Genomic DNA, 13,758 nt, shown 5'->3' with positions numbered 1-13,758 from the left:
TGCAATGCGGCCGTTCTTAATTCGTTGCCGGATAAATCTCGTGCAAGGTACGAAAAACAATACGAGCTCTTTATGAAGTGGTGTCACCAGAAAAAGGCGAAAAACCCAATGGAAAACGTAGCGTTCGTTTATTTTTCAGAAAAAAGTACTCTCGTATTAAAACAAGATATTCACATCAACAAATATCTAAAACTCATCAATTTCCTAAAGAAACAAAACAAGTGTACACTACAAAAAAATTAAAAACTTCAGTGTAATTGGAAAAGTTTTGGATCTTATGCGTCGTCTAAAAAATGTTGTGTATGCCTCGACTGAAATACTACTTTGTTGGACTTGTCTATTGCTAGCCTCGCTTTGCTCATCTCGTAATTTTCGGACTCGTCCAAAAAAGTAGCACTTTCAGTCCTTGGCATACAAATAACTATTAATTTTACTCATAGTATAGAATATTTTTTCAAGAATGAATCAATTTGCATTTGATTACTCTTTTTATTCAGAAAACTACAAAACACAGTCCATTTAGCATGCTTAGACAATTTTTTGCTGTAATGTAATCATGTTCCATCATGTGCTTTACATCGTTTTCGTTCTGGTACTTGTTTCTTTTGTATTCTAGAATCTTCGTTGTTCTTATTTGCAGAGATTATCTCATTAGGTATTACGTCTGGGCGTGAAGCAATACATGCTGCATCGTCCACAGTAACATAATATTTCGAAAACTGGTAATCTGTTCCTTTTGGATTGATATTCTAGCTGTAAAAAATCCAACTTTCTTGAAAAAGTTCTCAATCGTGTTTCGCGTAGCTTTATTCGAAGCGGAATTAATACAATTAACAGCATATAAAGCACTTACTGATACAGCTGTTGGTGATCTCAACGCAGGACTACAGTTTTGTAATTTCATGATCACCAATTCCAAAATCCAAGCTTTTTGAAGGACTGAATAATGCATGAAGAAATTTTTGGAAACCAAATAAGAGGGAAGAACAAATTCAAACAATAAGTGATCAAGTAACGGAAATAAAAACTTTCTAAAAAGTGTTCAACATTCGATTTATGGAGGTGGCATAGAGTAGCAACCTCCCATTGGAAATTCATTGTGATACATAGCAAATTTCATACAAAGATTGTCAACATTGGAGGTTTTACTCGTAATGATTTATTAGTGTCCTGACTCGATGTCTTCTGATCCCCATACATACATTTCTATTTTCATACTACTCCAATTCCGTTTTCAAATCAAGAGTACCTTCTCCAATTAGATCTGGAATAATCATTGATGAGAGATGGATAGCGTGTTGATACTTAATTATGATCTCGATAATTGACCCATACCCATATGAGTTTTGATTTATCTTCCAAGAATTTTCCGCATTGCCCTAAACCGAATTCATCAAATTTCCTTTTGTATTCTCCATGAATACAATAACGGTGGTGAAGGTGGATAGAAAGGTCTTCAATGAGGTGAATCTGGTAGAAATCACAACCTGAGCTTTTAGGATCTATGTAAAGGTGGGAAGCTCGTAGCTGTGGAGAAAGTAATTAATCTAGGAATAGTTTAATTCGACTGTAGTCCACTATCATTTAATGTTTGTATCTCTGATTGTCGAAGTCTTTGGTTGTCTGGAAAAATGTCCAAAGCTATTCTCCTAGTTCCAAAAACATCGTCATAAAACCCGCTTGTAAAAATAAAAGTAAGTGTTCAAAATAGCTACAAGTTTAGTACAATATAATTTCTGTCTCGCCGATGTTTTTAAATCAATTTTCCATTCGAAAGATATTACATATCCAATTTGTGAAAACGCTAAATGAAAATAGTTGATATTTGCAAATTCATAAAGTTGAACAAGATTTTCAATTTGAAAGTTTCTTTTTTGTTAAAAAAAATCTAGTCATTTAAAAAGTGTTTTCAGTAAAGAAAACTATGGAGATGTTATGGCCAGAATTCATTAACTGCTTCTTCATTTGAATTTTTCTTTGCTTAGGAAGTATCAAGATTAAATATTTTTGAAGAACGTCATCAAGGATTTTGAGACGAAAATATGTTTCACATCATTTTATGGCTATGTTGGCGGTTAGAACGTAAAGGCAGTGAATTTTCCAAGCTAATAATTCAACTTATTTATCTATTGTATACTCTGGACAGTTTACCATTTAGTTAGTGAGGTACCTGCCTGAGGGATACGTGGCATACATCTTCTGGCTTTAAAAAGCTTGATTAAATGTAATATAGCTTCCACTTATTGATAACATGGCACTCACAGAGGTGGCTTGCTTTGGTTCCTTCCAAAAACAATAAGGAATTGTCGAGAGTTTCTCTGATGTTCTTTAGAGAGTAGCTCCCCGCGTAGTGTCCAGTCAGCATAAAAGTAACTGTCTTTAGCGCATTTTAGCTTGAGTAAATAGCCTTTTGAAACTAGTTCGTGGAATAAGATAGAAATCTCATTGGGTGTTTCAGACCTGGAGCTTCTCTTTATTTTGACCTATAACCACGACCACCTCAGTTAGTTCAAAGATTGAGTACAGACTCATATTAGTTTTGAATGAATTTTATATTGGTAGTTGAAAAAAAACTCAGATTGTATGACCTTAACGTTTATTCATGATTGTTTAACACTTTTAACAATAATATCACAAAAGTAAATTTGTAATAACAAAATTTAATAACTTGTGTGGAGAATTTAACATTTCCATATAATAAATATTAACAAACATAATAATTAGTTGGTAAATCCATATAAAATTTTCACAAATTTAAATGAAAGAATAAATTTATCCAAAACTATTCTCCCAGTTCCAAAAAAATCGTCACAAAGACCCGCTTATACGATTGTAAAACAAAAAGTAAATGATAAAAATAACCGAAAGTTTGGTACAATACATTTTCTACTTGAAAGTCACTCAAAAATACTCTGAAGACGTAAACTTGGTTATAGAAACGCGCGTCAGACAATGTAATTTTTAGTGTTCAGTGTTAGTGTAGTGGAAGTGTAAACGGTGTATTAAGTACTTCAAATTATTAGTTTGTGAGTGAAATCAATTTTTGTTCCAAAAAAAAATTGCTTTTTGTAAAAAAAACTATAGAAACCAAATTTTGGCTTATTATACATCACTCATACTTTGACTCAGTGGAAAGCTACCATAGAGAAATGGTTTGCTAGGCTAGGTCCCACACAGTAGAGGTCCCAAAGATTTTGAGATCAATACACTTTTGGGTACAATTGAATCAATTGTCCATTCCGATTGAGGTACCTCCAAAGCATCTGATTTGATTGCATCAATCGCCTCTTTAGACGTAGAAAAATGTTTATTTCTCAATTTATTTCTGATCTGTGGAAATAAGAAAATAGAATTGGATGCTAAACAAGGACGGATGATCTATCGATTCGATATTTTGACTGTTCAAAAACGTTTTTGTTTGTATTAGTATACCAAAGACGAAAAGAATAGAAGAGGTGGAATCAAATGAAAGAAATTTTGATATAGAATGGATGTGGTGATGTGATATGATGATGTGGTGCCTGCCCGGTGGAGATGCCTGTGGATATTAATCTCGAACTTCTGTAGATTGTAGTACTATTAGTTGATTCCGCAGGCTTGTATTCCTCCAAAGTCACATTGTATAGTTCAGGGTCTAATGTTAGAAACAGGTCTAAGAAGCTAGCAAAGTCATCATCTTGATCGGGGACTCTGGTTGGTGTATTAAAGGTTGTGTCAGTCTGTGGCTGTTAGCAAAATCTTCAACATTGAAGTTACCACTATAGTTTGAAAATTAAGATATCTGAATAAACTGACAGATAAAAACTGAAATTTTAAGGTTAGGATCGTCTTCTATTTACTGTTACTTGATGCCTCATGCAGTATGTCAAATTTGGTACCTTTAAGTAACTTTTTTCGCAATTTTAGGCTCCATTTTGACACCTTATAATTCCTCAGGGATGCAGCTTGGTATAGAGGTAAATTATCTCCAATTCTTATTTAATACCCCCTGTAGAATACTAAAAAGTGAAGAAAAAGGGGGAAAGACAAAAAAGACCAAAAAAGATAAGAATAGAAAAGTTGAAAGCAAATATAAGAAATTCTGATATAGAAAGGATTAGGTCGAATAAATAAATTTAATAAAGAATACCGAGAAATAATATAAAGAAAGTTTTTATGCCACGTAGGGGTTGTTCAAAGTCTTCAGCTGGGAAAAGTGGTTCTTTTCAGGAATAAAAAAAATATAATACGAATTATTACGTTTTCCTTTCAAATATCTTTTCAAATCCATTGTGGAATGGAGTGTTGGTAAAATGTCCTGTTATTACTAAAAAAAGTCGATCATTTACTTTAAAACGATTTGAGTTTCTAGGATTTGGTTCGTCTCCATGTTTTCTAACACAATAACCGTTTACCATTCCTAAAAGTCGGAGTGTGTTAATCGGTAAACTGTTGTTGGTTAATCCATCTCGAAATTCATCGGAAATCATCTTACTTTTCGACCAAGATGAATGTTTCAAGTATTTGGAAACATCTCGAATAGCACCAAATACGACAACAAATTTCGAGTACGTTCAACATTGGAAACGCCAAACTTATGATAACAATGACAGACACATCAACGTTGCCATATGGCAAAACTTAAGTAGCAACCCTCATAGATAATTGAGACTCTACAGATATCAAAAAAACTCCTGCTCATAGTGAATGCCGCGCGAGCTTAAAATCGATTCTAGAGCTGTTTGAAAATCTAGTACTGATCAGTTCGATCAGTATATATCTTTGTTTAACTCATATCTTGATGCTAACTTTTATTGAATCTTCGTTGTTTGCTGAATCACATTTCTATTATTATTTATTGTCTTCAAATGTATATATAACGGTTTCAATCGTTTCTCATCATTTGATCAAACGCTTTTTTCAAATCTATGAAGCATAAATGAATTTTGTTACTTCGAACTTATGTACCGATAGTTTTGGCGCGAAATATGTTTTAATAATAAGTATCTTAAATGAAACTTGTCCTATTTGCCATGATTTAGTAACTTTAATCTAAATAGAGGGGCCCTAAACTATGCGAACATCTCTCATTGGGTTTTGCTTGCTTGCCATTATCCATTATATACTTTATAGGATGAAAATGCTAAAAATATTTAATTGCGTGGGTCTGAGTTGCAGCGGAGAGGTTATTTTGGTTTTTGTACAACGATGTATCCAATTTTGACTTTCTATAACTTCCAGAATCTGCAGCTTCTTCCTTTAATCGATTGTCTTATCAGCGAGTTTTGCTATTTCTTGTAAGTAGTTATTTTTTAACAATAAAATAAAGTTAACGGTGATTTTGATCAATGCGGGAGTGAGAAAACAGGATATGCAGGAAAAACGACTTTCCGCAACGACTACATCAATTCTGTTCTCTTATCAAAGAAAATCATCCATCAGGAAGAAAACAATGTTTACAAATATATTGCGTGTACTAAAAAGTAATGAATTGAATTGTACAAATCGATATCTACGGTTTATGTACTGAATTATATGGATTTACGTAACTGGGAGTTGTAAATATTTTGATTAAGAAAATTAATTGGTACTGATCCTAAAATTTATTAACCTAGAGTATTATTTACACGTAGGGCCTTAGTAGAAACAACAATTAATTAGTGGTAGTAGAAGAAATTTCCATCAATAACTTGGATGAGATTTTATCTTTGCCCAAAACCTGAAAAGAAAATTGAGATAGTAATATTAGTATTATAATCAGAAAAGGTTGATTTGCTTTGTTTTTAATCGAAACTGTGTACAAATTTAATGCGTTTTATTAAAAAAAGAATAAAAACTATGTGTTTGGTTTGTTTCATTTATTCTGGGACATCCTATATGTCTAAATAAGAAATGTTTGAGGTAGTAGTAGTAAATTATGAACATCATATAAATATAGTTGACTCTTCCTGTATAAATTGTTATTAATAGGGTAGTTGAGGGGCAAAACACGCACGGGGTGAAATAAAACATTCAAATTCGTCACTGAAGTTCAATTTTAGTTATAAATGTTTGGCAACAGTGTTGTTTCAAGATGTAAGTTGAGGAGAGAAATTCATTATTGATGAATTATTGATTAATTAAAACGTCCTTCGCATTTTCAGTTTATCCAACACGATCATTTTTATAATTCGAGAAATATGTATTTCATAAACTTGTCGACGTTAGTACCAATTTACAAAATTACTCTTGTTCACAAATGCTCCGGCAATAGAATGAAGAGAAAATTTATTTAAATGTGGAAAATCAACTAGAATATGTCGGATTATGAAAAAGTTACACAACGTAATCCATTTTGAAGCGTCAAGACTGAGGAAAAAAGTATAAAAAGATAAACTTTTTGTTGAAAGTGCTGCAATTCATTATGCAGATTTCAACGTCTCTTCACACTATAGAGAACAGAACCGGCGCCAGGTTTATTAATTCACTTTATTAACAAAAATCATACAAATAAAGTCGCGCAAAGCTCTCAAAACATCAGGGATGCTTATGAGCCGGTCAAATCGAATATCAACAACAAAAACTCGCCTCTACCAAATCGTTCAATCGTGTGGAAGACTTACCAGGAATTCTTAAAAACGGGCTCGGTTGTCGACGCGCTGCGTAGTATGCACTATCGAGTTTACCGATGATTTCGATTGCAGGATTGCAAGATGATTCAGCATTCTATTTTATGATCGAATGAAGCAGCTCTCAAGCTAAAGGCATAACTACATGTACTGGAATCACCAGGAGTACCTTAACGTTCATTTTAAAGAATGAAAAGACAAACGAGGATTCGTTTTGTGGCCCGCGCGCTCATAGGATCCAACACCCAGTGATTTGTTCCTGTGGGGTCTTCTCTTAATTCAAATTTGTTGCCTCACCTAGACTGACTTTTATATGAAGCCATAACATAAAATATAGTCAACAAAATGTTTTTAACAAACGAAGAGACACACGATTAACTCAGACAATCCCCAGTTGCCTTCTATAATCTTCTCAACGTCCTTACAGCTTGTAATCTCCGGTATACCTGGTAACACGTTTTAGGAATAACAAACAAACCTACATCCCTGTACCTTCCACATTGTACATGACTTCCAATTTCTTACGAACTCAGACTAGACGTTTTTGGTTAAAGCTGAACTTAGATTAGATTAGGTGAGTTGGTATCTGAATTTACTTTGATCTATTGATCTATTGTGTACCTCGAATTGTATATCGGTCAGGCAGCAACAATTTTGCAAAGTGAGCTATTTGTCATGGTGCTATGAGGATTATTTTTTCAAAAAGCTGGAATGGAGAAGTTTGGGGGTTTCATTTGCTTTTTCACAGAAGCGATAAGAGCTATAGGAAGTTTTTCCAATGCTCTTCAAATCAAAGTACACCAGACAGTGTTCAGTAACTCTCTTTAAATCCTTCTGGTTGAATTAAAGTACCTTTTCAAACCAGTTGGTGGTATAGGAAAGAAATCTCCTCTATTCTTTCAAACCTGGGTCCTATTCCATATTTCTGATTTCTTTTCGTTTTCATACTTCTTTATAACCATGACTGGATAGATTTTTATGAAACGTTGTGGTCCTATGAAAGGAATTATCGCCCTAGATGATTGGTATTTCAGTGTGGCCAGGTTTATTTGTTTGTTTGCTCACATTGGGTTTAAAGATTCGATTTTATAAGATTCAAGTGCTTCCAGGGGTTTTCTGCTATTTTATAGGATGAATATCTTCGCGTTGCGTTGTTCTCAGCGAGTCGCGCTTGTCAGGATAGCGTTGATAGTTGAAGTTGAAGTCACTCTTCCTCGGAACAGGACTCTACAATAAAGAATGGAGGAGAAAGAATCCTTAATAAGGGTAATTCCAAAGACTGCGCCAGTTAAAAACTAATAATACTCCTAAACACAGCTATTATTGATTTGAGCACTCTCATAAGAGATGAAGGAGTGGGATACTCATACTCATACTCACCTGATTGTTTAATAAAGAATCCAGTCATCGTCGTTGTGTTAAGTGTCCTACACTTTGAAATTTCAATTCTAAAATCACTACTAGTATCTTTATGTACAAATTATTTAAACTCGCACAACAACAATATGTCTTTTAAATCAATGTACACTCTATTTTCACGGTGTTCATTTCACCTTCATGAGTTTACAACGAGATTTTTTATGGTCCCACAACAGCCACAAGGATGCTGAGTAGAACGGCCGAAAATGGATATTCGAGTCTTAATTGTCCTCCGTGTTGCATTGCTGCAGGATGTTCTCCTGAAACAAATAATTACTAACAGTTACTGCAATATTCAAATTGATAAATATATATACTAAATAATCGAGATGTTATGGCAATGGTTTTTCGAAAAAATCAGTTACTTTAGTAGTTGACTGTCAACAAAATGGACGCTGTTACGAAGAAATGATTGATTTTTATCATTTTTAGTACAATTTTGAGACCCTATAACTCATTAAGGATGCATCTCTTCATAGAGTTGCATCTATTCTGAATCAGTTCTAATGGTAATGTATATCAAGGATATTAAGAAGATGATTATGTCCTGCAAGCGACTCTCTTCCAAAACCGCAGTCCCCTCGTCCAAATACAATTTATTTTCGAGGATTTACTAGGAAATAACTTTCCTCTTTCACCAAAAAGAAGAAGTTAACGTAGGTAATATGGTAAAACAAATCAATCTTTTCCTATAATTAGGAATATGAAAAATGAGCAGCAGCTACATCTTTACCATTAGAGACAAGTCCAAGAGTAAAACATTATAAAAAGGACAACTTCAAATCAACATTTTTTGAATTGTTTTCTCTTTACGGCACCTGGATTATTGAACAATCACTTATTAGATCTATCAGTTTGATAGAAGGCTGAATAACCTTTTTGATGGATTGGTAGAGCTGCACAAGCTCCTATTCATTGAACTCCTCGCTCATACTCACAAGCACAAGAGGATAAGCCCCATGAAAGTCAAATAGTTCGTGTGAGAATGCCTGTGGATTTCCACTTTGAATTTCTGTGGTTTAGGAAGCTCTGTAGATTTCGGGAAAGACGTGCCTTAGTAGCTTGCACTTGGAGCTCCATTAAATTGAAAATCTAGGCGTCTGTAGATGTTCTCGGTGTCCATGACCCACGTCTATCGGTCGAATAGGGCTTGCAGATACTGCTGTAGAGTAAGGTTGAGTTGGCTAGCTCGAAAGAGCATCTGAAGTGGTTATATCATTAGAACAGAGTTTCATCGGCGACCTTTCTTTTATGTTCTAGCCTGCTCAGGTTTCTAGTTAACTCTAGGTCGAATTGCTCTCTTCTATATTGAGTCAAGCATCTTCAGAGTATGCTTGGGAGTCGAGTTTCAAATTTCTCTGCAATATTCCATAGATTGACGAATTTGGATATCGTAGAGGATTAGAAGCTGTTGTAGACTTTTTGGTCTCCAAGATTTTTGAAGCTGATTCGGTAACGAGACTATACCAAAAGCAAATGCGTGATTATGATGATATTTTATGTCCAAGCAGTATCAATTGTAATTTCTTCTAGTGATTTATCATTTAATTGAAGGCTTCATCATTATTTTACAGATTTCAACACATCTGTCCGTCTAAGGAAAGTCAATATTTTCCCAAAGCTTCCTTAAATATTCTAAATAGATAAAAACAAGATCTGGGCTGTAGAAAAGGTGAATAAGGGTCTTAAAGCCATAACTGTTAATTTTTTATTGTGGTAAGTACCAGATGCAAAACCTTTTCCAAGAATTGACTAGTTCGTTGGAGTCGAATCTGTGGTTTCAGTGAATTGGACCACTATTCGTTTTCTTTATTTATTGACGACGCAGTTGGTTTTTGTAATACTTGAATATTTGTGTATGAAATTTCATTAGACGATGCTGCGAATGTACTCAAGTATTAACAGCGTTGCCATTTATGAATAAAACGTTTCGAGATAGAGATAGAAATCTTACAAACAAAAGTGTTATCACTTTCTAGCACGTTCTTGGAAAACAGTGATGGATAGAAAGAACGCAGATATAAATGAAATGTCAACGCGGAAGGTTTCAAAATATATCTTCTAGTAACAGATCCGCCTCATAATAGATTGCGGATCTTAATAGACTGTTATGTTCGAACGAGTTATATCTAATGCTGAAATCAAATTAGCTCACAGTTGTTTAATGAAACGGTAGAAACTTAACGATATGGGACAAAAGAATACGAATCAGCAATTTTTCGTTTTGGTATATAGACATAATGATATAAATTTATGTTCTTACGGAGATGTTTTTACTAATGAACGGATTTTACTAAAGAAAAAGAAAGGTCGAGCCTTTACGAATTTTTTTACCTTTTGTTTTATAAGTTACTTTTTACGCAATGATTTTCTTTGACAAAAACTCTACTATTCACATTTTTCAGTAGAATATACTTCTAATTTTTCCATAAAGGTAAAAAAAAAATGTAAAAAAGATGAAAACTTTGAAAACAATGCTCAATAAGTGATAAATTAATGAAGCTTTTGCTTAATTGATTTCAAGTTGTGACTAAATCTCAACAGTGACATTAAAAAGTGTTTTTAACGCGAAAAATTGTCTGATTGCTGGTTATTTTATTTTTTAATGGTTGGTATGAATGACTTCATCATATTTTAGTACATACATTTTTGTCATTAGTCAAATTCCCTTCCTTATACTTTCTAAACCATGTATTTTCAAATAGCGCATGAACAATGTAGGGCACATCATCAAAAATATAATGTAACCTAACAAGAGATGCGAATATGACTAATCAATCAAAAAAACAATGAATCAATTAACCTATCAACGAATTATTCAATTAAACAATAAAAAAATCATGCAACTAATCAATCAAAGAATCCAATAAACAAGCAACAAATTATTCAACGAATCAACCTAACCTAACCTAACCTAACCTAACCTAACCCAACTTAACATAACCTAACCTAACCTAACCTAACCTAACCTCACCTAATCTAACCTAACCTAATCTTACCTAACCTAACCTAATCTAGCCTAATCTAAGAAACGAAGCAATCAATGATTGAACGGATAAATTGAAAATTCAACGAATTAATCAGCGAATCATTGAACGAATCGATCAAAGGATCAGTTAATGAATCAATCAGCAAATCAACAAAAACATCAATGAATTGACGATTTAGTCAACCAATAAATCAACTATTCAACTTATCAATCGACGAATCAATCGATAAATGAGCGAATCAGTTAGATATATAGGTAACGAACTGATAAGCTGAACATTTGAAGGAATCAATAAATTGATGAGCGAAACGATCAACGAATTGACGTAATTTTCAACGAATCAACGAATGAATTATTGAATCGTCTAACGAATCATTTGGATAATTAGTTAACGAACTAATCAACAGATCCATTAATGAATATATTACAAACCCAACGAAACAATCTATCAATCATTGGCGAATAAATAAGAGAATCAGTGATGGAGTCAATCAAAGGATCCATTAAATATTGAGAGAATAAGTCAAAGATTCAACTAATTGATCAGTGAATCATGAAACGAATCTATTAGAGAAAATCAACACATCAATAATAGAAAGAAATAATCAAAAGCAATGAACCAATCAAAGTATCATCGAATCAATAAACGAATTATTTAACGAATCAGTTATTGAATCAATCAACGAGTCAGTGAACAGAGAAATCAACGGATCAATTCATGAATCATTCGTAAAGACAACACATCAATCAAAAATTTAATCAACGAATTAATTTGATAATGAATGAATCAATCAATGAATGAACGTATGAATCAATTAATGGGTGAATCAATGAACGAATCAGAAACGAATTATTCGAAGAATCAGTGAAAGGATCAATCAATGGATTATTCAACGAATTTATCAGAGAACCAACGTATCAAACAAAAATTTGATCAACGTATCAATTCAATAATGAACGAATTAATCAATTAATGAACGAATTAGTCAATTAATGAACGTATCAATCTATGAATCAACTAAGAATTATTCAAACAATCAATTAACGACTCATTGTATCAATGAATTACAAAAACAATGTATCAAACAAGAATCTAGTCAAAGAATTCATTCAATAATGAACGAGTTAATCAATGAATGAACGTAACAATTCATGAATGAACAATTTAATCAATAAACGAACGTTTAATCAATCAATGAATGAATAAATGAACGAATCAATAAACGAATTAATCACAAAAATAACGTATTAAATAAAAATTCAATCAATGAATCAATTCAATAGTGAGCGAATTAATCAAGCGATTCAATGAACGAATCAACAACTAATTATTCAAAGAATCAATTAACGACTCAGTGAAAGGATCAATCAACGAATCATTTAACGAATTAATTGACTACTAAGTGGAAGCATCAGTAAACGAATCAATCACATGAACAACGTATTAAATAAAAATTCAATCAATGAATCAATTTTATACTGAGCAAATTAATCAATAAATGGACGAATTAGTCAATTAATGAACGTATCAATCAATGAATGAGCAAGTCAATGAACGAATAAACAAGGAATCATTAAATCAAATAATGGAACATCAATCACTCATTTATAAATTCAATCAACGAATCATTATGCGGATTAGTGAATGGGACAACCAAAGTATTTATTAGCGAATCAATCAAAAAGTTGCCGAGCTGGAAGATCAATCAACAAATGATTTAATTAATAAACGAAATACTCAATGAAACAATAATCAAATCAACGTATCAATCAGTGAATAAGGGAAGAAATCAACGATTCAAGAAAGGAATCAATCAACTTTTCACAAAAAGAATCAACGTGAATTGATTAATCAAGAAATTAATTGAACAGTCAATGTATTTAAAATCATTTTCATATCATATAATTTTAAATATCCAATCAAATCCCGAAATTTACGTATAATTTGATGTGAAATTTCCTTTTGTCGCTTAGACGGTTTACGTTGTGATAAAAAATTCAATCCCTTTTCATTTCAACTAGAAAAAAAAATCAATGCGTACTTTCACCACGCTTATCTTCTTCATAAAAGTTGCTATCCGCAATCTTTGCAGTTATTAAAATGAATTCTTGTTTTTCTCTAGTCCCATATTTGTCTTTAGACCCATAAAAAAAGGTTTGTTTAGAATGAGGTTGCGAGTTGCGAGCTTTATCACCATGCTTACAAAAAACGTGACTCGAATCGAGATGGCGACCGAGAATTTCGACGTTATTTCGAGATACGAAATTATCAACTTCTATTTTGGATTCGTTGTTTCACGTTGAGATACAAATTTCTTAATTTGATATAGTTTCAACATTTCCAAATATTTTTGTTATGAGGAGAAATCAAAAACATATATACCTAGGTAAAGGACAAACGTAATTGAAATGTCTAGTGAATTTTGAGGTTAAGTTGAATTACTTAAAAAAAACAATTCATTAGGCAAATAGAAAATAAATAAAGACGAATATCAAACTATCAAGAACTCAGTATAAGGTGTACAAACTGCCTCAAATACTAAATCGTATCGTATACAATAACAACTATAAACAATTATGAAACCAGTGGATAATTATACTTAAGGTCGTTTACACGCAGTCAGAGGGAATTGGAGTTGACGATATAAAAAACTGACTAAATACGAAATATAAGCAATCCATTGGGGATGACAAAATTGATGAGGTTAGAGTTCAAGTTATAAACGAGATACACTGCAAAGAATACAAATCACTAAATGAAAA

At 32.7% G+C, this 13,758-nt stretch overlaps 1 protein-coding gene across 4 annotated transcripts in view; it reads right to left on the bottom strand.

Moving 5' to 3' along the window:
* Window positions 1-2,582: 2,582 nt before the first annotated feature.
* Window positions 2,583-13,758, bottom strand: part of LOC130446338 (cell adhesion molecule 4-like) — a 255,314-nt gene continuing 244,138 nt past the window's right edge. For 2 of the 4 annotated variants that reach the window (XM_056782532.1, XM_056782536.1), the window contains 2 exons: window positions 7,968-8,266; window positions 2,583-5,698 (listed from right to left, as the gene is read on the bottom strand). In XM_056782532.1, coding sequence (XP_056638510.1) covers window positions 8,166-8,266 — 101 coding nt within the window. In that variant the 3' untranslated portion in view covers window positions 2,583-5,698; window positions 7,968-8,165. Of the gene's footprint in view, window positions 5,699-7,607; window positions 7,815-7,967; window positions 8,267-13,758 lie in introns of those variants that run through there. The other 2 variants (XM_056782535.1, XM_056782533.1) reach the window with 2 other exon arrangements.

This window comes from Diorhabda sublineata, chromosome 7 (assembly GCF_026230105.1).
Source record: "Diorhabda sublineata isolate icDioSubl1.1 chromosome 7, icDioSubl1.1, whole genome shotgun sequence".
NCBI classification, from domain to species: domain Eukaryota; kingdom Metazoa; phylum Arthropoda; class Insecta; order Coleoptera; family Chrysomelidae; genus Diorhabda; species Diorhabda sublineata.
Note: the sequence above shows the minus strand (reverse complement) of the source record. Positions and strands in the feature narration are given on the sequence as shown.